This window comes from Urocampus carinirostris, chromosome 4 (assembly GCF_059441175.1).
Source record: "Urocampus carinirostris isolate Australia breed hairy pipefish chromosome 4, RoL_Ucar_1.0, whole genome shotgun sequence".
NCBI lineage: Eukaryota > Metazoa > Chordata > Actinopteri > Syngnathiformes > Syngnathidae > Urocampus > Urocampus carinirostris.
The window spans coordinates 10,949,665-10,973,946 of NC_142352.1; the positions used below are offsets into that span (position 1 = coordinate 10,949,665).

At 40.3% G+C, this 24,282-nt stretch overlaps 1 protein-coding gene across 3 annotated transcripts; it reads right to left on the reverse strand.

Moving 5' to 3' along the window:
• Nucleotides 1-6,332: 6,332 nt before the first annotated feature.
• Nucleotides 6,333-18,379, reverse strand: anp32a (acidic nuclear phosphoprotein 32 family member A). Of its 3 annotated transcripts, none has more exons than XM_088333628.1 (7): nt 18,212-18,378; nt 13,470-13,619; nt 13,269-13,391; nt 9,059-9,257; nt 8,871-8,962; nt 6,941-7,007; nt 6,333-6,853 (listed from the first exon to the last, which is right to left on the reverse strand). In XM_088333628.1, the coding sequence occupies exons 1-7, from the start codon at nt 18,263-18,265 to the stop codon at nt 6,777-6,779; spliced, it is 762 nt and encodes a 253-aa protein (XP_088189754.1). In that variant the 5' UTR covers nt 18,266-18,378; the 3' UTR covers nt 6,333-6,776. The 3 variants fall into 3 exon arrangements, with proteins under 3 accessions (XP_088189754.1, XP_088189755.1, XP_088189753.1); XM_088333629.1 differs by lacking the exon at nt 18,212-18,378 and adding an exon at nt 18,081-18,207; XM_088333627.1 differs by having other exon boundaries at nt 6,333-7,007; nt 8,871-9,257; nt 18,212-18,379.
• Nucleotides 18,380-24,282: the final 5,903 nt, after the last annotated feature.

The window sequence follows — 24,282 nt, forward strand, 5'->3', positions numbered from 1 at the left end:
GTTTGCCTTTTAACCACTTATTGTGTACATGGTAATATTTATACAACGTAGAGATTTTAGGCTTCAGTGCAACCTGGTGATGATATGTCCTGTATCACTCTTTATCAAGGGTTTTCCAAAGGTACCAGATTTTAACTTCATTGTATAAGAATCATCCATAGAAAAATATCCAGTGGCAGGGCACACAGACAACCATCCACTTGGCCATTCATACCTAGAGACAATTTGGACCCGCTGATCAACCTGCCGTGCACGTTTTCGGAATGTGGTAGGAAACCCACGGAGGCACGGGGAGAACATGCAAAGCGCACACGGGGAGGCTGGCAGCTGTAATTGAACCCTGTGCCTCTGCGCCGTGGGGTTAACATGCGAACCACTCATCCGCCGTGCTGCCCAAGTTGAATGGCGGACTCAAATTGTCCTTAGGTATTCATGTGAATGGTTGTCTGCCCTTCAGCTGGTTGGCATCCTGTACTGCGTGTCCACTGCCCGGAGACAGCACACATGGGCTCCGGCATTCCTGCGACCCCAGTGAGGAGAATTGCTGCAGAAAATGGATGGTTGGACAAAATAAAGGTATCAGAAATAATGCTACATACAAAGGATCCAGTAAGTGTCCACGTGCACCATCTGATGTGTTCAAAGACAGAGTGGAAAAAAATCCGCCATTTCTTTTTCAAAGATTGTGCTTTCTCAATAAGAGCGAACAAGCGCAAGCAATAACTGTCAAGAACTCATTCGGCGTGGTCCCGAAGCAAAGTGTAAGTACACAGATTAGAACAGTGAACGGTGGTCTTTTATTTGAGCAGGGTTTGGTACAGGTAGTGAGGCCACAATCGTGGTCCAAGAGGCAGGCGAAAGGTCGGTGTTCCAGTAAGTCCAAACAGCGAAGGCGACGGTCTAGAAGTTAGGTTGTACCTGTGATCTGGTAGCTCCATTCTGAATGCTGGTGTCTTTTGCCTGTTGTGTTTGTAGTACTTTACAATCTGCAACTTTCTTTGAATTGTTGTTCGGGCACTCTTCTAATTCTGCATTGGTCTTTGGTCCATTTCTCCTTTTGCTTCTCTCAGGCTCTTTCCAATGTGCTTGATGGCTGCTGTATACTTGGCTGCTTCTCAAGGTTGCTTCTTTTGTTCTTGAGTACTCAGCTGTGACGCATTGTTGGGGATTTTTTTTGTAACTAATATCTTCCTGTATTTTCCTGCAATTTCTTTTGCTGCTTCAGTCTCCATCTCTGAGAACTTTGTGGTAAGGGTTTTGTCATTGTCGTATAACGCAAGCAAAGGAGCATATTTCACACCAATAAAAGCCTGGAAGCTCTCAACCACTTTTAGGTCTTTCAGCTGCTCGCAGTCAAACTTGATCAGTGGGTTCTGTGGCTTGATTTTCTGAAGGTCAACGCAGAAGTTCATCATGACCAGGTCATGATAGCTTCCCATACCCGCCCCTGGATATGTGCGGGTGGTTGCTGTCTTGATTCTCCTCTTGAAATGTTGTGGGATCATGATGTGGGTCGACCTCACCGTGGTGAATTCTATCCATTTGGTGCAATGTCCACTTTCTGGAGTTCTTGTGGTTGCCAAGCGTTCGCCAGGAACAACTTGTAGTTGGAAAGTTCAAGAAGCCTTGGTCCACTATCATTGGTTTCTGAGTTGCAGCTTTTTCCACCTGCCTTGTTCCGGTCTTCATGAGCATTCGGGGGCGGCAGTAGCTCAGGAGGTAGAGCGCTCGTCTTGGGATCAAAGGATCCCAGTTCGAATCCCGGCTTGTCTGTGTTACATGTCGAAGTGTCCTTGGGTAAGACACTGAACCCCTAATACCCCCAATAAGCAGGTTAGCGCCTTACATGGCTGCAAGGCTGCTATTGGGAAATGTGGAGCACATTGTAAAGAGCTTTGGGAAGTAATTGACTTGGAAAGCGCTATATAAATGCAGATCATTTCATTCACACAAATTTGGACATCGATTTGGAATTTAGGCAGAATGAGGATATCTTGCTTTGGTGCTTTGTCTGTGACGTTTGGAACCTGTGTATAAGTCATCAGTTTCTTCGTCTGGTTGAATATTTTGAGGAAAAAATGATAGTTACAGGTACTGGGCTATAAAAAGGGGGTGGGCAAATGTTTGAAAGGGGAATTTTCACAAAACATAAGTAATATAACCGTCTTAGGCTTACCCGCCGCCAATGGCGTCATGACCGAGGCATATTTGATATGTACAGAACAATTGTAACGCATGTTATATCATGTTGTATATAGTTAGAACGCGGAGTTTCTGCAGATTCTAATTATTCCTAACATTATTAGATAAATACTCACCGAGCCTTCAAATATGATTTAAAGTCATAATAAACCAATAATAACCAAAAATATGGAACTCACCATTTGAGCCTAATAAAAGTTGGACACAATTTCATAATCCATCATCAATAATCACGTTATGTCAACAAGTATACAGTAGAAAAATTTCTCTCCATTCATTCCAATCACATCGGACATATGTAAGAAAATCCTATCCGTTTTGCCTTTCTACATTAATATACATACCTAAAAGCCTTCCAATGTTTTCAAAAGCTGACTGTGCGCCTTATAGTACGGTGCGCCTTACATATGGGTTAATATTGAGTGCACGCAGGATAGATATATATATATATATACCGGCGTTACCATTTTCAGAATTGTGTAGGCTGAACCGTGGTAAAACAAAGTCTGCAATTGGCCGAAAAAGTTGTGAATCACAAGTTAAGTTGGTCTACGGGCTAGAGAAAATAATTTTACTAGTTTATTTGTAAACGGGTAGCATCGGGCTAAACACGACTGGCAACACGCAACGTCCATTGATGCAGAGATGCCTTTCGGTGGATTTTTTAAAAATTTGTCGTGTTTGACTCTAACGGATGTAAGGAGACCATGTTTGCACATTATCATCGAATGTGATGGCTGCAAGATGACGTCTTTGGTGAGTAACCCCGGCTTTACATTTTTCAGGTATCTTGTTTCAGACAAATAAGTATATTAATAAATGGTCCGCATATCTTGAATCCCAAGAGTTTAAGCTTTCTAAAGGTATGCGGCATGACCTATTTCAGTAACTGTTGACATCGGACAGACACCGTGTCTGTACGTGTTTGAGACACGTATTTGCTTCTCAACGTTAAGGGGTTAATAAAGTTTGACTGACCTATCCGACTGTTTTGTTGATGTTCCTACTGTAGAGCCTTATAGTCCGTTGCGCCTTATGTATGGCAAATATAAAAAGACGATTTTTGTTGGAGGGTGCGTTTTATAATCTACTAACATTTTATAGGGCAGAAAACACGGTAATTAACATGGACATCAAATACTATCCCAACATTATTAAAGGTCGTGTCCGCAACTTGAAATTTGGTCACTCTCTGCCGCCATCTCTTGGCTTAAAGTCTAATTGCAGGCTCAATCAGCTGATTCCTCAAGTACTAAAAACTTGTTTTTTCATCTTTTTGGGGTTTGGACTTTATTTGAACCAAATGTGTCTTACTTTAACCGTTTTCAGGCTACACTAACAGCAAAAAAAAGTGAACGAGCATGAAATCACTCCCCACCCGTCCTTCCCTTCCCCCTTTTTCTGCCTCCTGTTATGTTGCCAGTACCAGACCAGGGTGTCACGGTTGCCATGGCGCCCAATTGCCCCCACCCGTGTGGTGCCAACTGCGGCTCATTGACGTATTGGCTTTCCGTCTGTTTTAAGCTCAGTGCTCTCACTCTTGGTTTGTCAGTCCGTCAACGAACCTTTGCCCCGCAAGACGTGGGTCTTGAGTCTGTCCTGTTTTCCTGTTGGTATTTCCAGTCCAGTATTGTTCCCGTTTATTTTTGTCCTGTTTAATATTCTCTCCAGTTGTCGTCCCGTCTTGTTTGTCCGGTTTATTTTTGATATCCTGTTTCACTATCAATCCTGTCTGTAGTATCAATCTCTTTGGCCCCTGGCTTATTTCACGCCAGACTGCTGCCTAACGTGCATGACTCCCCATTTCTCGTAAAATAAAAGGCTTGTGTGAGGACGTCACGCGTTTGGGTCCTGATCCTTTTCTGGTTCATGACACAGGGGTCTTAAAAGTAAGATAAAAGCATATAGGCATGGTGGGGGAAACTAAAGCTTCTTTGAACTTACCTGGAAATTAATACTCGGTAGAGAAAATATTTCAACTTTCAAAGACGTTTCAAACGACGCACCCTACCTTAAAGACAGCGTGTTTTGATTAATATTAAGCATGTTGAGAAAAGAAATCCCAATAAACCAAAAATAAATAAAATTGATTTCTGTATTAAGTAAGGAAATAGGGGAATAAGATTTTGAATTAGGGTTAATGAAGGCCTGGTTTACCATGGGAAAGTAAACAAACAAACAACCTGATTCTGGATTAATCATCTTTATGGAGAGATCATGTTAAAAAGATATTTTCAAATTCAACACGCTTCACACAATGCAAATTTCAGGTCAAGTAGAATACATTTCTATTTCATTACAATGTATACTGTAGTTTCATACCACTTAATATGCTTTATGTCTGCTGCCATCAGAGAATACAAAAAATAGATTTGGTCAATATTTACAAGAACACGTAGTATCCGAACTATCAAGGCGAGGGTTTTGACGAAGGTCGACTCAAATTAGGAAAGCATAGTATATGGTAGCTTTTTTTCTTTGCAAAAATAAGATGAGAGCAGAGAAAATCTAACGTGTTCACGCCCTAATACTACTTTTGGATTTACTACATAACATGCATTGTTTGTTGGGCTGAGTTACTTTATAAAGTGAGAGATATGCAAGGAACCCTGACCATGACCACATCTCAAAATGCAACAGCTGACGTTAGACTATTAAAACACGTTGTTATAAATAGACAGTATATTTACTGTGCGTTGAAATATTTATTTATTTTTTACATAATTTGATAAAGCACAGTCTATGTGTGTGCTTTGTGTTCATGACTAACATCGCAAACAATTTGTATTGACATAGTGTGGCTTTTGATGAAATTTTCATGCAGACTTAAAGGAACAGTGTATATGATTTTACGACTAAGTGGTAAAAAAATACATTTAAAAAACCTATTTGTTTCCATTATAAGCAAAAAACATTAACTCTAATATAAACATGCACATTTTTAAATACCAGGAAGTCAAGAAATTATCATTTATTTTACATAACATCAACCTCACCTAAAGGGAGCTGGCATAATTGTCCGCCATCTTGCTGCTGCAAGTATCCAAAAAACCCCAAAAAGGGTAGGAAAAAATTTGAGACGCGAAAGGGTGCATTTTAGTCATTGAATTTCCAGTATGTATTCTTGAGCTTAGCCCTCATTTTTGGTTATATTACACCATACAGTGACATCTAGAGGTGAAACAATACACACTGTCCCTTAATTAAAAAAAAAAAAAAAAAAAATGGTGGAAGATGCAGTTGGAAGAGGCCTTATGATTGTATTCCCAAAGTCTAAAACACGCAAAATATGAGGAAATAGTACATGTTTTTTTTGCATAAAATCTACATATATTTCTTTGGTATATTCCAATTATATTCTGAGATAATGCATTTTGAAGACAACCTGTCTCGTCTTGGACTTCTTGAGCTGTGACGTCATGTGAAGAACACTAGCACCCTAGCAAGCAAGCCACTCACCACACTGAAAATTCATCTCCAAGGTTACGAGTGTTTTAAGCCAAGTTTTGGTGTTTTTTTTTTTTTTTTGTGTGAAGAATGCCTAGACGTTGTGTCGCAGGTGCGTGCAGTAATGGTACAAAAAGGGCAAGCAAGAGAGGGTAAGCATTTTTTCTAAGCAGAAATGAGCTGTTAGCAATCTCTGTTCACTAAATTTGCTGTTCGTTCAAGAGCTGCCTCATATGTTGTGTTAATGGGATTCACTATTTTGTTTTTTAAATGACATCACAGCTCTCGCTGAAACAACCCAGATCAGTCAACTTTGGGATTAAATTTCATGAAATATTTTGAAACATAGTTGCATAATTTTGCGAAAGAACAGTACACATTCTGTGGCTACTTGAAAAAGAAAATTGGTCTTCAGGAATACCTTTGGGAATACATTCAAGGCCTTTTATCGCCCTCATCTTAGGAACGAGCTCACTGGCGTAGCCAGCAATAAACAACATTGCGGGGGCCGAAACACCCAAGAGTTACATGTAAAAACGTGCTAGAAAGCGTTTACAGACCTCTGTAAATTTCAATAAAGCTTACCCTCTTCGGTCATGTGCGTCCAATATGGCAGAGAAATGCACTTATGATTCTGGCAATAAAACAAGAATTTAAATGGAGACAGTGAGAGTAAACTCATCTACATCATGACTCCAATATTTTAAAATAAAAGGAGGGGATTACTAAATACACCATACAACTGTTTAATCGCCACCCACAGAGCAAGGACGTCTACGAAAATTGCGAAAATATTAAGTTGAAATTATTTTGGAAAGTTTAAATATTTGAGAGGAAAAACGTCATCGTCGGGGTTCCTTTTAAAATAAAGATTTATTCACAAACTGGTCTCATACAAATGGGACAAAAAATCCCAAGTATCTCGTCAAATTTTCCCGCCTTAGCTTATAAAATGCGTTGCCTGGAAAGTAGTTAAAAGTGGGCTGGAAAGAGCTTCAACGATACAGAGCCTGTGACAAAAGGGCCAAAAACCAAAGCTCTCCTACCGAAGGGGAAAACACTCAGTTACCGGGAAGAGACTGGAACATACGAGTTCAAACAATTCACGTGACACCTCAAAACGAGCATCAGTCGTCCTCGTCGTCCTCGTCGCTCTTTCCATCTTCGTCGAGTTCTCTTTTCCGCTTCTGACCTCGCTCTTGTTCTGCGATAACGGTCAAGTTGTTTATAATGTCAGAAGACGATTTAGAGTTTTCCAATACTGTTTTTTGGATTTCAAATCCACACTCACCCTCTTCCTCTTCTGCCTCCTCATCGTCATCTAAATCCTTGTCTTTCAAGTCTTCCTCATCTTCATCCTGAAGTTCAGACAGTTCCATTACATCACATGTAACCCATTTTTAACACATACAAACTTACTAGCGACACTAGGAGTGGGCAAAAGTTTGGTTACAGATGTTGAGCATGGATAGACGCAGATACAGCAGAGATAATGGATTTTATTATATTAAGGACAAAGCTAATGAAGTGAAGTGTCATGTCCTGCATGGTCGCCATGACACCCAGCTGGTCCTGCCCCTTGACACCGGCTGACACAGATTGACTTAATTGCGTGTGGTATACTTAAGGGCTCGTTTTGGGACTGCCCGTTGCCATACCATTGTTTTGTTTGACTCGAGGAAAAACCTGTTCATGCCCGTTTGTTCTAAGTGATTGCCTGTAAGCCTGTTTTTGTTTTGTCTTTGGTCCCTGCATGTTGGACAACTTTTATTTTCTAAATAAAAAGTGACTGATCGTCTACGCATTTGAGTTCACACTTCCTGCCTCTCGGTCCGTTCCCTGACACGAAGAGTTTTGGATTTCATTGGAAATGCAGCTAATTCACCACTAGCTGTCTCTGTATTGGGTATTCAGACCCTCCCCTACTTACGAACATTCGAGTCACGAAAAACGATACATACGAACATTTTCTTGCTGTAAGTTAGATTTTGTATTTTGTGCCCTTTTTTCGAGGTCGGGACAGTACGGATACAAGTAGCTGAAATGAGTTTCCTCCGCAGGGTGTCTGGGTTCTCCCTTAGACATGAGGTGTGAAGCTCAGTCATCCGGGAGGGACTCTATGTTGAGCCACTGCTCCTCCGCATTGAGACGAGCCAGTTGAGGTGGCTGGGGCATCTGATAAGGATGCCTCCTGGACGCCTCCCTCGGGAGGTGTTCCGGGCATGTCCCACCGACAGGAGGCCCAGGACACGCTGGAGAGACTATGTCCCTAGGCTGGCCTGGGAACGCCTCGGGATCCCGTCGGATGAGCTGGAGGAGGTGGCTGGGGATAGGGGCGTCTGAGCTTCCCTTTTAAGGCTGCTGCGACCCGACCCCGGATAAGCGGAAGACAATGGATGGATGAGGACAGTACTGTAGTGCTTCTTTCAGCCGCTACTGGCGTATGGCGCTGTAAGAGCTCACGCAGCATCCACCCTGAAGAAGAAATCCGGCTTCCTTTTCCTAGTTCGTATGTAAACCTTAGATACTGTATCTCCAGCGCGCTAAGAACTTTGACAATTTTATTGTTAAATATTTCATGCATCCATTCAATATGATTGGTGTAAAGTGTAAGGAAGGGGCGAGCCGTTTCATTTCAAATGAAAGTGGAATAAGAAAGCTTGATGCGGTTGGATCGTTTTTTTTCGGACACTTTTTACCACGGAGGAGGAAGTCGCCTAACTCTTGAAGCTCATCTTCCAAAAGTAAGTTAAACTCAACTTTGTTTATCTTTATAGAGCATATTATTTTATGAAATGTTTGTTTTAGTCCAAAATGATACAGGTCACTTATACAAGCCTTAAACGTACAAAATAATGCACTGAAGCAACTTGATGCGGATGAGAAAATTGTTGGATCGCTTTTTTTCGGCTTCTTTCTACCACGGAGGAGACTTCGCCTAACTCTTAAAGCTCATGTTATTTATGTACTGTTGTTCGTAACTCGAATGTTTGTACGGTAAATAGGGGAGCGTCTGTAATATATAACTGCATGCCACAAGGGTTAAATATTTCAATAATCATCTCATTAGCATCACCGCTTATCCTCAGTAGGGTCGCGGGGGTGCTGGAGCCCATCCCAGCTATCTTCGGGCAGTGGGCAGGGGACACCCTGAACTGGTTGCCAGCCAATAATAATATTTCAATAACATTTCTTTATATTACAACAATATGAAATGTGACCTCTCCACTGAGACCCTCCTCTTCATTCTCCTCTTCATCGCCTTCATCCTCCTCTCCTCCTGATGGTGCATCGTCATCAAAATCTTCTTCATCTACATTTGCGTAAAACCAAAAGCTTTTAGCAACATGTACATTGAATGTATCAATCGGTGATGTATCATCTTTTGAATGCAGCGAGTTCAAAACACCTATCTCTTCTCCGTCACCGTCTTCCCAGCCTTCAGGGTATAACTCCCCATCCGAATCGGACGACTCCTTGTCGTCTTTGTCGTATCCGTCCAGGTAGGTCAGTTGTGGTAGTAGCTTAAAAACACTATCTCTGTACTCTCTCAGGTTTGTCACCTCACATGTGGACAGCTCAAGGCGTCTGAGAGTCTTCATGTCTTTCTGTGAGAAGGAGCAGTTTCATAAATAATGCAGAAAAGTAGGTGAGAAACTCCCATGTTTTTAACTTTTTGTTGAAAGGAATGTTGCCATTTTGTTAGCCAATGGTTAATACTTAAAAGCAGGGCTCTCAAAACATTTAGAGTCGCGGGTAGTAGAAAGAAAATAGCTGATGGATGTATTTATTAGTTTTGTATATGCCGGTAGACAGTGTTCCCTCTAAGCTGCGCACTGCTCGCACATTCTCTGCGGCAGGAAATCTAGCCAGCGCACAAAAATGAAGACTCAAAATTACTCATTAAGAAGCGACTTAAGTCAAAGTTACGGTGCATGAAGGTAAAAATACACGAGTTCCCCTGACGATGTGTCCTAAATGCGGTATTTTGAAGTCGAGTCAGAGTAGAACGAAGTTGAGTAAAGTTAGTAGAGTTGGTCGAGGACCGGCTTCTTCGGCTCGGCTCTTTCGGGTCCTAAACGGCTCTTCAGGTTGTTTTTGCTTCTTTAATCCCAACATGACCAAATATAATGTAAAACTATGCACAAAATGACTTAAAAGAAGGGGGCAATAGAACAAAAAAGAAAAAAATACCAAAATGAAAAAGTAGTGAAAAGCTGAGAAACAAAAGGAAGAGAAAAAAAGAAGGAAAATTTTAGAAAAAAGCCAGAAAAAAAGAAAAGAAAGAAATGTAGGAAAAAAGTAAACAGGGAAAAAAAAGAAAAAAGTCACAGCTTGGAAAAAATAAACACAATGAGATTTTTTTTAAAGGAATTTTTTAAAAAGTAGAAAACAACACGGAAAAAAGAAGAAAAAGTTTGTGTTGCATTCAAATAATTTCCAATTATATCAAGTGAATCTTGTTGCCAACATTGTACTTCCGCTAAAAAATGTGATTAAGTACAGTTTTGTATCTTACAACCGACTAAATAAGCCCCCAAAAATGTTAATATTATGCGACAAAATATTTCAGGAAATAAAAAGAAATGGATATCTTGTGAAAGAATTGTAAGAACAATCGACGTTTGTAGGCCGTACAACCTTTGCAATAGTACACGAGTCAATTCATTCAAAAGAGAAAAATAATGTTGCATTGCCGGAAACTCAGCAAAATGTAACTTGATGTCAAGTTTTGGACATTGAATGAATTATCTTGCCACACTTGGGATTATGGTTGCTCACTGTTGTTTCAAGCGTTGCTCACCGACTTTGTGTGAACGCTCAGACCCGTGAAAAATTACAGGGAACATTGCCAGTAGAGCGTCTTAAATTCGAAACCTAGGCAATTCATGATAAAAATATATAACATAACCCAATCCATTTTTTCATATTTGCTTGCACAAGTTTTGCTTCATTATTTTTTTGTTTATAAAGGGACCGTTTCATCCAATTGCTTTTAAAACACACGAAGGATACAAACATTTTCAATTACAAAGACTTTAACCTTCGTGGGGTTGTTTTTGGTGACACAACGTATGTCAGTGTCCATTATTTGGACGTGAACCGAAAGTGTGATAACTCAGACAGTTAGCAATATTTTTGACTTCCAACCGTTCAAAATGTTCAGTGGCATCAGACCTATCCATACACATATACTGTAAAATTCAGACTATAAGGCACGACTTTTCCCCCAAGTTTTCAACCCTGCGGCTTATGCAATGATACGGCTAATATATGCCTTTTTTCTAACAAACGCCAAGAGTACCCAAGCAGTAAAGCTAAGAGTGGGACACATAGAATATATGTGCCAAGGAAGACACAGCTTTGTGCATGAATAAAACTAGCATGAACAGACCCCCATCATGGGGGCCGTATTTAATTCATTGGTGGGATAGATTTGGCCCGCGGGCTGTTGTTTGGTGAGCACTGCTTTGAAGTGATTAGCCATGCCAGAATATTAAAATAAACAAAGTAAGTAAAGTAGTATAATATAGACTATAACAGATAAATCTCCCAAAATAACTTAAAACCACATTTCATGTCAATAAAACGAAGTAAAACTTTAAAAAAATATATACTGAAAATGTCTTTCATTTGTATTCTCGTATTCTTCGTATTTGTTTCATTTGTGTACAGCCACACTCGAAAAACTGGATAGGAAGGAAAGGTGGATATCTTGTGGGAATTGAGGTTACCTTTAAAACAGATTTTAATACTTAATAGTGTCATGATTACTGATGTGAATCAGCTGTGCCCACTCATTTGGTGCCAGCTGCCTCTGACTCTGATTGGCTCCCTGTCACCATTTAAACCTACTCCCTTCTGTCACCTGCTGTCAGTCCGTCTGCAAACCTCAGTTTACGCTAGGCAAGCTTTTTTCGACCCTGACTCCCATCTGTTTTTGCTCCCGGCTTCGACCCGTTTTTTGATCCTGACCACGTCTACTCTCCTCTCCTGGCTTTTCACTTGTTTCCGATCCCGACCATGTTTTTTGCTCCCCTGTCCCGGCAACTGACCCGTTTTTTTCCGTTCCCGACACCGCCATCGCTCGCCACGGAAGTCCCACTTCCGCGTTCAGAGCGACCTGCTTCCCGCGTCCAGCGATCACTGGATCGTGAATGCAACCCTTTCCTTTCTTCCAATAAAACTGAGAGAAACATAACGCAAGTGGGTCCTGTCTCCGTTCTAGTCTTGACAAATAAACCTTATTTATACAAATTGACTTGGAATTAAAAAGAGAAACTAATATTTTAAATATAACATAAACAAATGACAAACTCACTTTAAAAATTAACATAACCTAATGCAGGGGTGTCAAACTCATTTGAACTCGGGGGCCACACATTAGAACAAACATTCTGTCGGGGGCCGGACTAGTAGATTAAAGGGAAAGAAAAAGAGAGATTAAAAAAATTAGAGAAAGAGGGTGGGAAAAGGAGAAAGGGTGGGACAAAGAAGGAAAAAGAGAGAGAGGGAGGGAGCGTCAGAAACAAAAGAGATAAAAAGTCATGAGAGAGGGGGAAAAGAAAGGGAGAGGAGGAAAGAAATCCAAAGAGAAATAGAAAGACAGAGGGAGAGAAAAGAGAAAAGAAAGTCCGAAGGGTAGGAAGAGAGAAAGAGAAAAGGAAAAAAGGAAGTTAGAGCAAAACAAGTTAAAAAGACAGAGAGAAAGAAACAAAGAGCAACAACGGAAGAGAAAAAGAGAGACAGAGTGAAAGAGACAGAGAGGGAGAAAAGGGGTGGAAAAGAAAGAGAGAGAGAGAGTGTGAGAGAGAGAAAGAAATACAAGTACAGTGTCTTTGTTCGAGGCACCTGTCTTTGGCAACTTCAAGTTGACATATTTCAACCTGCTGCTTGTTTTTCTCTTGCGCTTCTCTGAGTGTTGTCTCGCGGGCCGGATTCAATCCCTTAGCGGGCCTGATCTGGCCCGCGGGCCGCCTGTTTGACACCTGTGGCCTAATGGGTTATAAATAAATAAATACAATAAAATAAAGACTGAACTGCATGTCATGGGAACCTGTCGTGGGTTCAAATCCAGCTCCAGACTTCCTGTGCGGAGTTTGTATGTTCTCCCCGTGCTTGCGTGGGTTTCCTCCGGGCACTCCGGTTTCCTCCCACATTCCAAAAACATGCATTTCAGGTGAATTGGCCGGTCCAAATTGTCCCTAGGTGTGAATGAGCGAATGCGTTGTCTGTCCCTGTGTGCCCTGCGATTGGCTGGCAACCAGTTCAGGGTGTCCCCTGCCCACTGCCCGGAGATGGCTGGGATGGGCTCCAGCCACCCCCCCCACCCGCGACCCTAATGAGGATAAGATGAGATGAGAAAGACTGAACTGATCGTCCAGATTTGCAGTTGCCGTCAAACCAAAAGAAAAAGAGAACTTTTTTGCATTGTTGTCTTTTAGGCTGTTCACCTGGGGAGCAATAAATAATGAACAGGTAAGCAAAATTAGCTCAGCAATGATGTTCCTTAAATAATGTTATTATATGCCATTTTAGGTGGCGTGACAAGAAGACCATGCATGACTAAATAAGAAATGACTTCAATTTCATTTTGCTGTCAGGTATGTTTCACTCACAAGTGGTTCAATGGCTTTGAGGTCTTTGATGCAATTTTCCCCCAAGTCGAGAGTTGTGAGGTTAGGGCATTTTTCTACCAACACTTCCAGGCCGCCTGAGATCTTGTTTTCGCTGAGTACAAGCTGCGAATGATTCAAATCATCAGAAAGATGCACAATCTTAGCCGTTTCCAATGTAACAAAAATAAACTCAAATACAACCTTCTTGAGTTTCTTTAACTTCGGCAAGTGAGCGATTGTGGTGAGCCCGACCCGAATTGTGCTTAGAAATTCCAGCTCCACAAATTCGTCCGTTAGCCCCTCGAGCTTGCCATCATTGGACAAACAGTTGTTAAGGACGAGTTCTTTGACCTATATCAAACACATTCAAGTATGATAGTCATTATTTGCAAATCCAAAATGGCCAATTGTAAAGTTGGCTGTTTTGAGATGTGTACATTTCTCAGAATTCAATACAATAAAATTAATTTGTTTTTATATTCCTAAACACACACATATAGTCACGTTTAAAACATCAGTCTAATTCACATGTGTCAAACAGGAAGCCCGCGGGCCGGATTGGGCCCGCTAAGGGGATTGAATCTGGCCCGCGAGACAACACTCAGAGAGGCACAAGAGAAAAACAAGCTGCAGGTTGAAATATGTCAACTTGATGTTGCCAAAGCCAGGTGCCTCAAACAAAGACACTGTACTTGTATTTCTTTCTCTCTCTTTTCCACCCCTTTTCTCCCACTCTCTGTCTCTGTCTCTTTCACTCTCTGTATCTCTCCTTTTCTCTTCCTTTGTTGCTATTTGTCTCTTTCTCTCTCTCTCTGTCTTTTTAACTTCTTTTGCTCTAACTTCCTTTTTTCCTTTTCTCTCTTTTCTCTTTCTCTCTTCCTACCCTTCGTGCTTTATTTTCTCTTTTCTCTCCTTCTGTCTTTCTATTTCTCTTTGGATTTCTTTCTTCCTCTCCCTTTGTTTTCCCCCTCTCTCATGACTTTTCATCTTTTGTTTCTCCCTTTGTCTCCTGCTCTCTCTTTTTCTTTCTTTGTCCCGCCCTCTCTCCTTTCCCTCTCTCTTTCTCTTATTTCTTTATCTCTTTTTCTTTCTTTTTAATCTACTAGTCCGGCCCCCGACAGAATGTTTGTTCTATCGTGTGGCCCCCGAGTTAAAATGAGTTTGACACCCCTGGTCTAATTCCATTTTTCATGTCCATACATTTTTCCTTTTATTGTGAAGTCGCGTTTATGTGTGACTCCATTTCCTGTTTATGTGTAAAGTCAAAATAAACCACACCTCCTGACCGGTTGTCGTCGGTACTGTCGGAGAGATTTTGGCAAGATGGCTTCCCGACAGTGCTGTCTCCTTCGCAAAGGAGATTTTAAAACTTAATGAGTGATTTCATCTGAGTAATTCTGCCAACAGAGAGTTTATATAATATATAGCTCTGACACCAATGCATGAAGCACATGTCACCAACGCCGGTATTCTCATGTCTTCACCCTGTCAAGGTTAAAACTTTTGTATTAGGATGAAAAAAAAGTCAGATATTTAGATTTCTGATAGCCTTTCCATCAGAGGCACGTACTTTCAGAATCGGCTAACGAAGGAATCACGCTCCGCCGTTGGCTAGAGGCTCATTTATTGGATAACACAAGAATGAAACAACACATCTGATTGGTTTAAGCGAGGTCTTATGAATACAAGAAAATAATCTGATTGGTTTAGACAGAAATCACATGTTTAAATGAAATGAATGCTGGTCGCTAGATGGCGTGTGAGCATAGTAAATAAGCAGTAAGGAAAGTGAAACTTTGTAACACAAAAGGTACACTGTTAAAAGAAAAGTGGGGAGGAAAGCTCTTGAGCAGACTTCCCGGCACTAAAGCGAAGGCCATCTTGATTTATAGTTAGCAGGCCCCAAGAGGATACATTTGTTGCAAGAATAGAAACGTCACCTGGATATAATCTTTAGCTTCGCTTTTGAGGATAACATCATACAAAGGCACATTCAAACTATAATTTCCCTTACACTTCATTGCTGATTCACTCTTTATAATATGCTCATTAGATAAATCTTCAGGGGCCTGCTAATGATCCTGATCAATTGAATCCATTGTGTTTGGAGGGAAACAAAACACGCTGCATAGTTCCCATGGGGACTGGAGTTGGCGACCCCTGAATGGACATTTCAAAAATGCTTATGTAAGGCAGGAGCTTACAATTATTTTGTAAATTAAGTGTCAACTAGTAGTCAAGTCAAGTCATAGTAACCATTTAAAACGTTGTTTTTTGTTGCTTCCATCTCCTGGCTTTAAGGTGGAGTGACTTGTTTGAGGTTTCCTTAAAAAGTTGAAAGTAGAATATTTTGTCTCTTAAGTATGTTATGAGTGGCGCAGCGGATGGGTGGTTACCACACAATCCCACAGTGTGGAGGTTCAGGGATCTATCCCAGGTACTATCCGTGCGAGGTTTGCATGTTCTCCCCGTGCCTGTGTGGGTTTCTTCGGGCACTCCGGTGTTCTTCCCACAAAAAGCATGCATGTGAGCTTAATTGGTGACTCCAAATTGCCCCTGATTGTGAATGAGTGACTGTGTCGTCTGTCTCTGTGTTCCCTGACACTGGCTGGCAACCAGTTCAGGGTGTCCCCTGTCCACTGCCCGACTATGGCTGGCTAGAGAGAATAAGGGGTGCAGAAAGTGGATGGAAGTATGCGTTTACAATACCCAACTTAGTTAAAAGAGCCATGATAATTTTATTCCACCGTGCCTATCTGCTTTTATCTTACTTTTATCAGAACTGATGAGGACTTGCCAAACAATAGGAAGGGGGGGTGGGGTTCAGTTTAGTATGTCATGCAGTTTTGTTAGTGTAGCTTAAAATGGTGAAAGGGAGAAAACGACTGTTCTAAATACAGTCCAAACTCCAACCCAAACCCCAAATAAGAAGAGTTTATTCGACTACAAAAGGAAAAGTTTATTCGAGTGCACCTAAAAAATACTCATTCTTGCAGGTAACCATACAAGCAGCTTGACAGGGGCTGCAATTACGATTTAAGCCAGTAGATGGCATCAGCAAGTAGAACATTTTCCAATTCCGGACAGCACCTTAAAATACAGAAAGTATTCAATTCCATTCTTCTCTTACTCCCAAGACGGAAGAACACATTATATTAGGGGGTTTTCTTAGATATTAAAAATGGATTAAGTTTACTTAATTTATAACCACAACCTTTTTTACTTGACTAAATAATAGGATGAGAATGTTTAATTTATAAAAGAAAAAAAGAAAAATAAAGAGAGAGAAACTGATCAAAAGAAATACATATATATATAAACATCGTTGATGGATGGTGTTATGAGTGCACTGCAGGAAAGAGGTCTAAATCTAGTGGAAGCTAGAGCTCTTGTTGGTGATAGGAATGAGTGGAGAGGTGTTGTAAAAGGATAGTGGGATGTTTAGACATGTTCTAAGGGATGGGCAGGGCACCTCTATGATGCAACAGGGGTAAACCAGTGAAAGCTGTTGGGCCCTGCTGTTGGACTAAAGAGTGTGTTGTGTCACCCTGACCCGAGTGACATGGCCGCTGTCATGTGTCTTGTTTCATCTGGAGGGTGCTGAGGTGCTTAACTTGTTTGGGTGTTTAGGCATTTGGGTTGGCCATGGTCCAAAAATATGTGTGGGGTTTTTTTTTTGTTTTTGTTTCTTTGTTATTGTGTATGTTTATCTTGCTGTCGGTCACCCCTCTTGAGGGATATGACCAAGGTAGATAGATGGATGGAAACATACATACATACATATATATATATATATATATATATATATATATATATATATATATATATATATGGTATTTGTTAAATCTCTTTGTAAGCAGGACAGTAACAGCTGATGGCTCCCTTGAAATAGTGAGCAGGTTGGGCGGATGGATATTCATGAGTGCTACGACCTTCAATGTGACACCAATCAGCATCGGAACCCGAACATAGACCATCCCGATATCATTCCGCTCATGACGAATGTACTTATTTATTTGATCAGATGAGGCGAACTGTACTATAAATTCGTTTTCCTATCGTTCTTAAAAGAGGGGAATATTTAGGAATGGTTGATTAAGACATATGTAAACGACGTAAAATGCGTTTTCGGAACCAGAAATTCTAGTCCACTCGGGTCATTTATTTTCTAAGTAGGAGGGGCAACTAAAGCGGATTACGCCACTGCCAGGCGGACATTTCTTCCTGTTGTTTTCGAAAAACAACCCCATTACTCGTCCATTTTGTGTTATTTATAACGGGAGTGGGGAACAGTTTTACGTCGGTTTCGTCGAATAAACGCGGCGTTCGAGCGTTTTAGAGAAGGATCTTCGGTAGTAAAATGGCGGCGTGCGTCCTACTTCCATAAACAACTTGCACAGATTGTCAAAGGAGATCTTAACAATTCGAAGGAGTCGCAAAATGTATATAATAGAAAGTAACGAAAGAATAATCAATTTTGTATTCGGCAGAGTGATTCAATTCTGCCCTAGATGGACTACAGTAAGTGTTGAACTGCGCTCACTCGGGGTGATGGGTGGAGCTGCACACGAGTTTCGTAAATACTGTGTTATTACTTAAGCAAATGCATGCTCCGGTAGTTTTTCCTGAAACATTTAATGGCGCTGATGCTTTTGCACGGATATGCGACGAGAACGTAGCGTTACGCGGATCAAAAGTTACTCATATGGCTTCTTGTGTCGCTTGTGTTTATACGGCGGCGCACGGGTGGAATTCACGCGGTGGTTGCACCTGTCCCCTGTCAACATCTTCGCCATAACGGAATCCATTTACCGGCATCGTAGTCCGACATGGAAAAACTTTGTATTTCTCTCTCTCTTTCCCCGTCGCTGTCGTTAAGAACGCACGCGAAAGCGTTCAGCCTCCGCTGTGTCGAGAAAGCCACGGCACGCACGCTCACTTACGTCTGCCGGAGTGCGGTTCCGCAGTTCCAAATGAATTCTTTTCTTCATCTCCATCTTGGTTAGGATTGCCCTTCGATAAATACTTTTTAATAATTGGCGAAAATATTCCCGGTTCCTCCGGAGCGAGGCTGTTGCGGTTCATTCAAACTTGATCCTCTATAGTGGGCGGGGCGCGGACATGGATTGTCGTCACGGTCGACCAATGAGATGCGCTGGATTTTGAGGAAAATGATTTACATACGGACGAACCAATGAGATCCTGTCTGAGACCTGGGTGGGGATTTCTCCTCTTTACTCGAGTTACACTGTGAAATAGTGATGGGAATTCCAGGTCTCTTTCGTCTTTTGGTATCGATCCGATCCAAGTAAATAAATATTACCATGTAGTATTGATCGATACTGATACTTTTTTGCTTTTGTCATAATCATTAAATAATTGAAGCCTTCCTCCATGAGTTAGTTTTAGGCATGAACATTTCTCACATTAAGAACAAATTTCCCGTTTTGAATTCAAAAAGGGTGACCTATGTGAATTGTATAGACCCGAGGAGAAAATATTTTGAAATGGGGAAGGGAGAATTGTGAGATTTTGGTGGTGTGTTTGAATTAAAATCAACGTTGTCTGCATGGGCAGGATTACTGTGTTTATTCAGGTGCAGTGTTCCCTCTAAACTGCGCGCGTGCGCAATTGCGCACCGCTCGCACATTCTGAGCGCACAAGAAAATCTAGCCAGCGCACAAAAATGAGGGCTCAAAATTACTTATTAAGAAGCGACTTAAGTCAAAGTTACAGTGCATAAAAGGAAAAATACACGGGTTTCCCTGACGTTGTGTCCTAAATGCGCTATTTTGAAGTCGAGTCGAAGTAGAGCAAAGTTGAGTAAAGTTAGTAGAGTTTGTCGAGAACCGGCTTCTTCGGCTCGGCTCACTAAAAGGAACCGGCTCTTTCGGGTCCTAAACGGCTCTTCAGGTTCTTTTTACTTCTTTAATCCCAACATGACCAAATAGTATGTAAAATTATGCACAAAATGACCTAAAAGAAGGGGGGAATAGAACAAAAAACAAGAAAAATACCAAAATGAAAAAAATAGTGAAAAGCTGAGAAAAAAAGAAACAAAAGGAAGAGAAAAAAAGAAGGAAAAATTTTTAAAAAGCCAGAAAAAAAGAAATGTAGGAAAAAAGTGAATAGAGAACAAAAAGAAAAAAGTAACAGCTCGGAAAAAATAAACACAATGAGATTTTTTTTTTAAAGAATTTAAAAGAAACACCGAAAAAAGAACAAAAAGTTTGTCTTGCATTCAAATAACATAATAAAAATAAGTGAATCTTGTTGCCAACATTGTACTTCCACTAAAAAACGTGATTAAGCACGGTTCTGTATCTTACAACCGACTAAATAAGCCCCCAAAAATGTTAATATAATGCGACAAAATATATCAGGAAATAAAAAGAAATGGATATCTCGTGAAAGAATTGTAAGAACAAACGACGTTTGTAGGCCGTACAACCTTTGCAATCGTACATGAGTCAATTCATTCAAAAGAGAAAAATAATTTTGCATTGCCGGAAATTCAGCAAAATGTAACTTGATGTCAAGTTTTGGACACATTTTATAATGATCTTGCCACTCTTGGGATTATAGTGGCTCACTGTTGTTTCAAGCGTTGCTCACCGACTTTGTGTGAACGCTCAGACCCGTGGAAAATTAGAGGGAACATTGTTCAGGTGTAATGTAAATTCTTTTATTCATGGTACCAGAGACCTATGTTAGAGAATGGGGGAAAACAGAAAGTTGTCCTGAAAGATATGAATTCCGAAATAAAGCACAAGGAGGGAAACAATTCTTTGGTGAGTCTGATGATGAGTTGGACTTTGAAGGACATGCAATTAAATTGTTTGTTGGTATTGTGTTCGTAGTAGTCAATAAAATTATTTGAATCATCAGTGCATATATTTTACAACATTTGTCACTTCCAAAGCTTAGTTTGAGCTGCAAAAAATGTATGTTGATTTTTTTTAATAAAAAATAAGGGTACACATTATACACAAAACTATATGGTATTTCCCACAAATCTTTTTTTGCCTTTTTATAATCACGCAGCACGAATATTTTAGGCACTAAAAATGTTTCATATTTTTTTAATTAAATAACTACATCGCTAACTTTTGCAGGATAAATAAAAAAAAGTATTCATTGGATTTTTTTTCCCAGAACAAAAATTGCAACAAAAATACTGAATAATGATTTTAAAAACTAAAATACTTCCCACTATACAATATTTTGAAAACGAATTCAGTAATGCAAATTCAGTGTCAATTGTCTCTCATTGGCTCTGTTGCTATAGTAAATGGTAAAGGGTCTGCATTTATATAGCGTTTTTCAAGTCAATGAAGACCTCCCAAAGCGCTTTGCAATGTGCTTCACACTTACCCATTCACACACACACTCACACACCAATATGGAGTCAGCCATGCAGCCTGCTTATTGGGGGCATTAGGGATTCAGTGTCTTCAATGACACCAGATTTACAGGCTTTTGTTCAGGAACAATAACATGGTTCATTTTAGTTGCAGCTCGTTGCTCTCTGCAGGGTCGGCTTTTTCCGTGTGTTAATGTAAATTTGTGCTGTTACCCCAGTAGCAGACCACACAAATTACACCTGGCATTGTCCTTATCTGTAGTTGAAAAAAATAAGTCCACACCTTGCTGCGTGTCCCGCTTGCCTTTGTCATTTTTAGCTTCTGGTAGTAGTAGGCGCACCAATTTGGCCCTATATTTTGCTGTCCAAGCCTATTTGAAACTTTCCGTAATACAAATGAGAACGCTTTCTCAAGATTCAAAGTTTTTAGGGTGATGAGCACCCATAGCAGGAGTGGGCAAACTACAAACACATGCAACCCGTCAGGCTTTTTCATCTTGCCCACCAAAATAAAACACTCCAAAAATGATAAATATGCAGTATGATAGACAGTGTTGGGCACGTTACTTAAAAAAAATAATCAGTTGTAGTTACGCACTACTTTTTCCAAAAAGTAATTGAGTTAGTAACTGAGTTTACTCTGTAGTAAAAGTAACTAGTTACCAGGGAACGTAACTATTTCCGTTACTTTGAAAATAAGTTGTATGTCAAAGAATTTGAAATTTTCCGAGCAGTATTTGAGTAAGTTGACTGAATATTAAATTGAGTGCTTAAAACAGGGACTTTATATATTATTTTGTCTTTATTATCTGAGGAAAAACATTTTATAGAAATACCACAAAAATACTACTACAGTAATACATAAATACTATCACAGGAATATTACAACAGAAATACAATTAAAGTAATATTTTAAAAATGCTAAAGAAATATTACAAATATACTCCCATGAAAATACTTCAAAAATATGCAAACTCCGCACAGGAAAGCCGGTAGCTGGATTTGATCCTTTGACCTCAGAACTGTGCCGCGAACGTGTTAACCACTCAACCACCATGCCAACTCTTTAAGTCTTGATTTATCTTTTATATCCTGGATTCTTATTAGTTTTATTTCAGATGTGAAGACTTTATAGTAGAGGTGAACTTTTTATGCCGTGACTAATCTCGTTGCAAACAATGTTCTCTGCATTATCATTGGCGCTAAAGACGATTCTATTCAGTCCTCTTCTTTTGTGTACTGGAATAACATATAAATGAATGATGTCCGCTTTACCGTCCCGGCTTACGACCAGTGTTCCCTCTAAGCTGCGCGCACATTCTCAGCGCACAAGAAAATCTAGCCAGCGCACAAAAATGAGGGCTCAAAATTACTAATTAAGAAGTGACTTAAGTCAAAGTTACAGTGCATGTAGGTAAAAATACACGGGTTCCCCGGACGTTGTGTCCTAAATGCGGTATTTTGAAGTTGAGTCGAAGTAGAGCAAAGTTGAGTAAAGTTAGTAGAGTTTGTCGAGAACCGGCTTCTTCGGCTCGGCTCACTAAAAGGAACCGGCTCTTTCGGGTCCTAAACGGCTCTTCAGGTTGTTTTTGCTTCTTTCATCCCAACATGACCAAATATTATGTAAAATTATGCACAAAACGACTTAAAAGAATGGGGGGAATAGAACAAAAAAGAAAAAAAATACCAAAATGTAAAAGTAGTGGAAAGCTGAGAAAAAAAGAAACAAAAGGAAGAGAAAAAAAGAAAGAAACATTTAGAAAAATAAGAGAAGAAAAGAAAGAAATATAGGAAAAAAGTAAATAGAGAACAAAAAGAAAAAAGTAACAGCTCGGAATTTTTTTTTTATCTTACAATTGACTAAACCCCCAAAAATGTTAATATTATGCGACGAAATATATAAGGAAATAAAAAGAAATGGATATCCTGTGAAAGAATTGTAAGAACAAACAACGTTTGAAGGCCGTACAACCTTTGCAGTAGTACATGAGTCAATTCATTCAAAAGAGAAAAATAATTTTGCATTGCCGGAAACTCAGCAAAATGTAACTTGATGTCAAGTTTTGGACATGTTTGATAATTGATTATCTTGCCACACTTGGGATTATGGTTGCTCACTGTTGTTTCAAGCGTTGCTCACCGACTTTGTGTGAACGCTCAGACCCGCGGAAAATTAGAGGGAACATTGCTTACGACCCTTTTTGTCTCCGACTACGTATACTCTCCCGTTCTGGCTTACGACTCGTTTCCCACCCCGACCACGCCTTGCTCTCCCAGTCCCGGCCACCGACCCGTTCTTCCGTGCCTGACACCGCCATCGCTCGCAACGGAAGATCCACTTCCGCGTTCGGATCACAATCCGAGTACGAGAGCGACTTGCTTCCCGCGTCCAGCGAACACCTGATCGTCGGCGCAGCCCTTCTTCTTTTCTTCAATAAAACTTGTGGTAAACGCTACGCAATTGGGTCCTGTTTCCGTTCTGGTCCTGACAATGTATTTCTATTTATCAGTATTTATAATGTATATGTTTTCCAACTGGTGCAACTGTAATTTTGTTGTAGCAATCCAATGATAATAAAGGTCTGATTCTGAAATGCACCTACCTACCTGTAGATCCTGATGTGGTCTTGGAATGGCCCTCAGTGCCATGAATAAATTGTGTGCCGGGTGTTTTAGCATTTCAAATATCGAAACCTTTAAAAACAGTTTGACAACAACAAAGGGAAGCACTTATATGGAAAAATGTTTCTTCATAAAATCAGAACCGGCCTAAGGGATAAGCGAGCGAAGCGGCTGCTTAGGGCCCCGCAACCACTAGGGGGGGCCCCAAGAGTGGTTAACCTTTTTGATTGTCACTTTGTGTGTCCACACAACTATTTCTCTTTATAGAGCATATTATTTAATGAAACGTTTATTTTTTTTAGTACAAAACAATACAGGTTACTCATACAAGCCTTAAACATACAAAATATAGCACTGAAGCAACTTACGAACAATCGTCCAGAACCTATCTAGTTCGTAAGTAGGGCAGCGTCTGTAATTGCGTTCCAGAAACGCGTTACAAAGAAACACGTTACTCCCAACACTGCTCACAACTATTGTGGGATTACAAAAATCACAGTAAGTGTAGTTCTATCTGACTGACTCCAGAACACACCGTACAAATGCCCACCATTGCCGGCAGTGGCTCAGGACGTAGCGCGCTCGTCATTGGATCAAGAGGTCGCAGGTTCGATTCCCGACTCCTTCGTGTTACATGTCAGAGTGTCCTAGGGTAAGACACTGAACCCCTAATACCCCCAATAAGCAGGTTAGCGCCTTACATGGCTGCACGGCTGCTATTGTGAATGTGAAGCACACTGTAAAGCCCTTTGGGAAGCGCTATATAAATGCGGATCATTTCATTTCATTTCAAATCTATATACAAGCTGTGGGCCAAATCAAGGGGAAAAAACACTTGTATTTCCAGTCAGTAATGATCACCTAGCCGAAATTTGGCTATCTGCCTAAACAAAGTCTTTTACATTATCTTGTTGTTTGTTTTCTAATTTAGAAAATGAAGAACATATTTAAAAATGTAAATATTGTTATTGTAATGGTACAGCATTATTAAGTGTAATTGACCCTTAAATAATTTTTGTATCTTAGCAT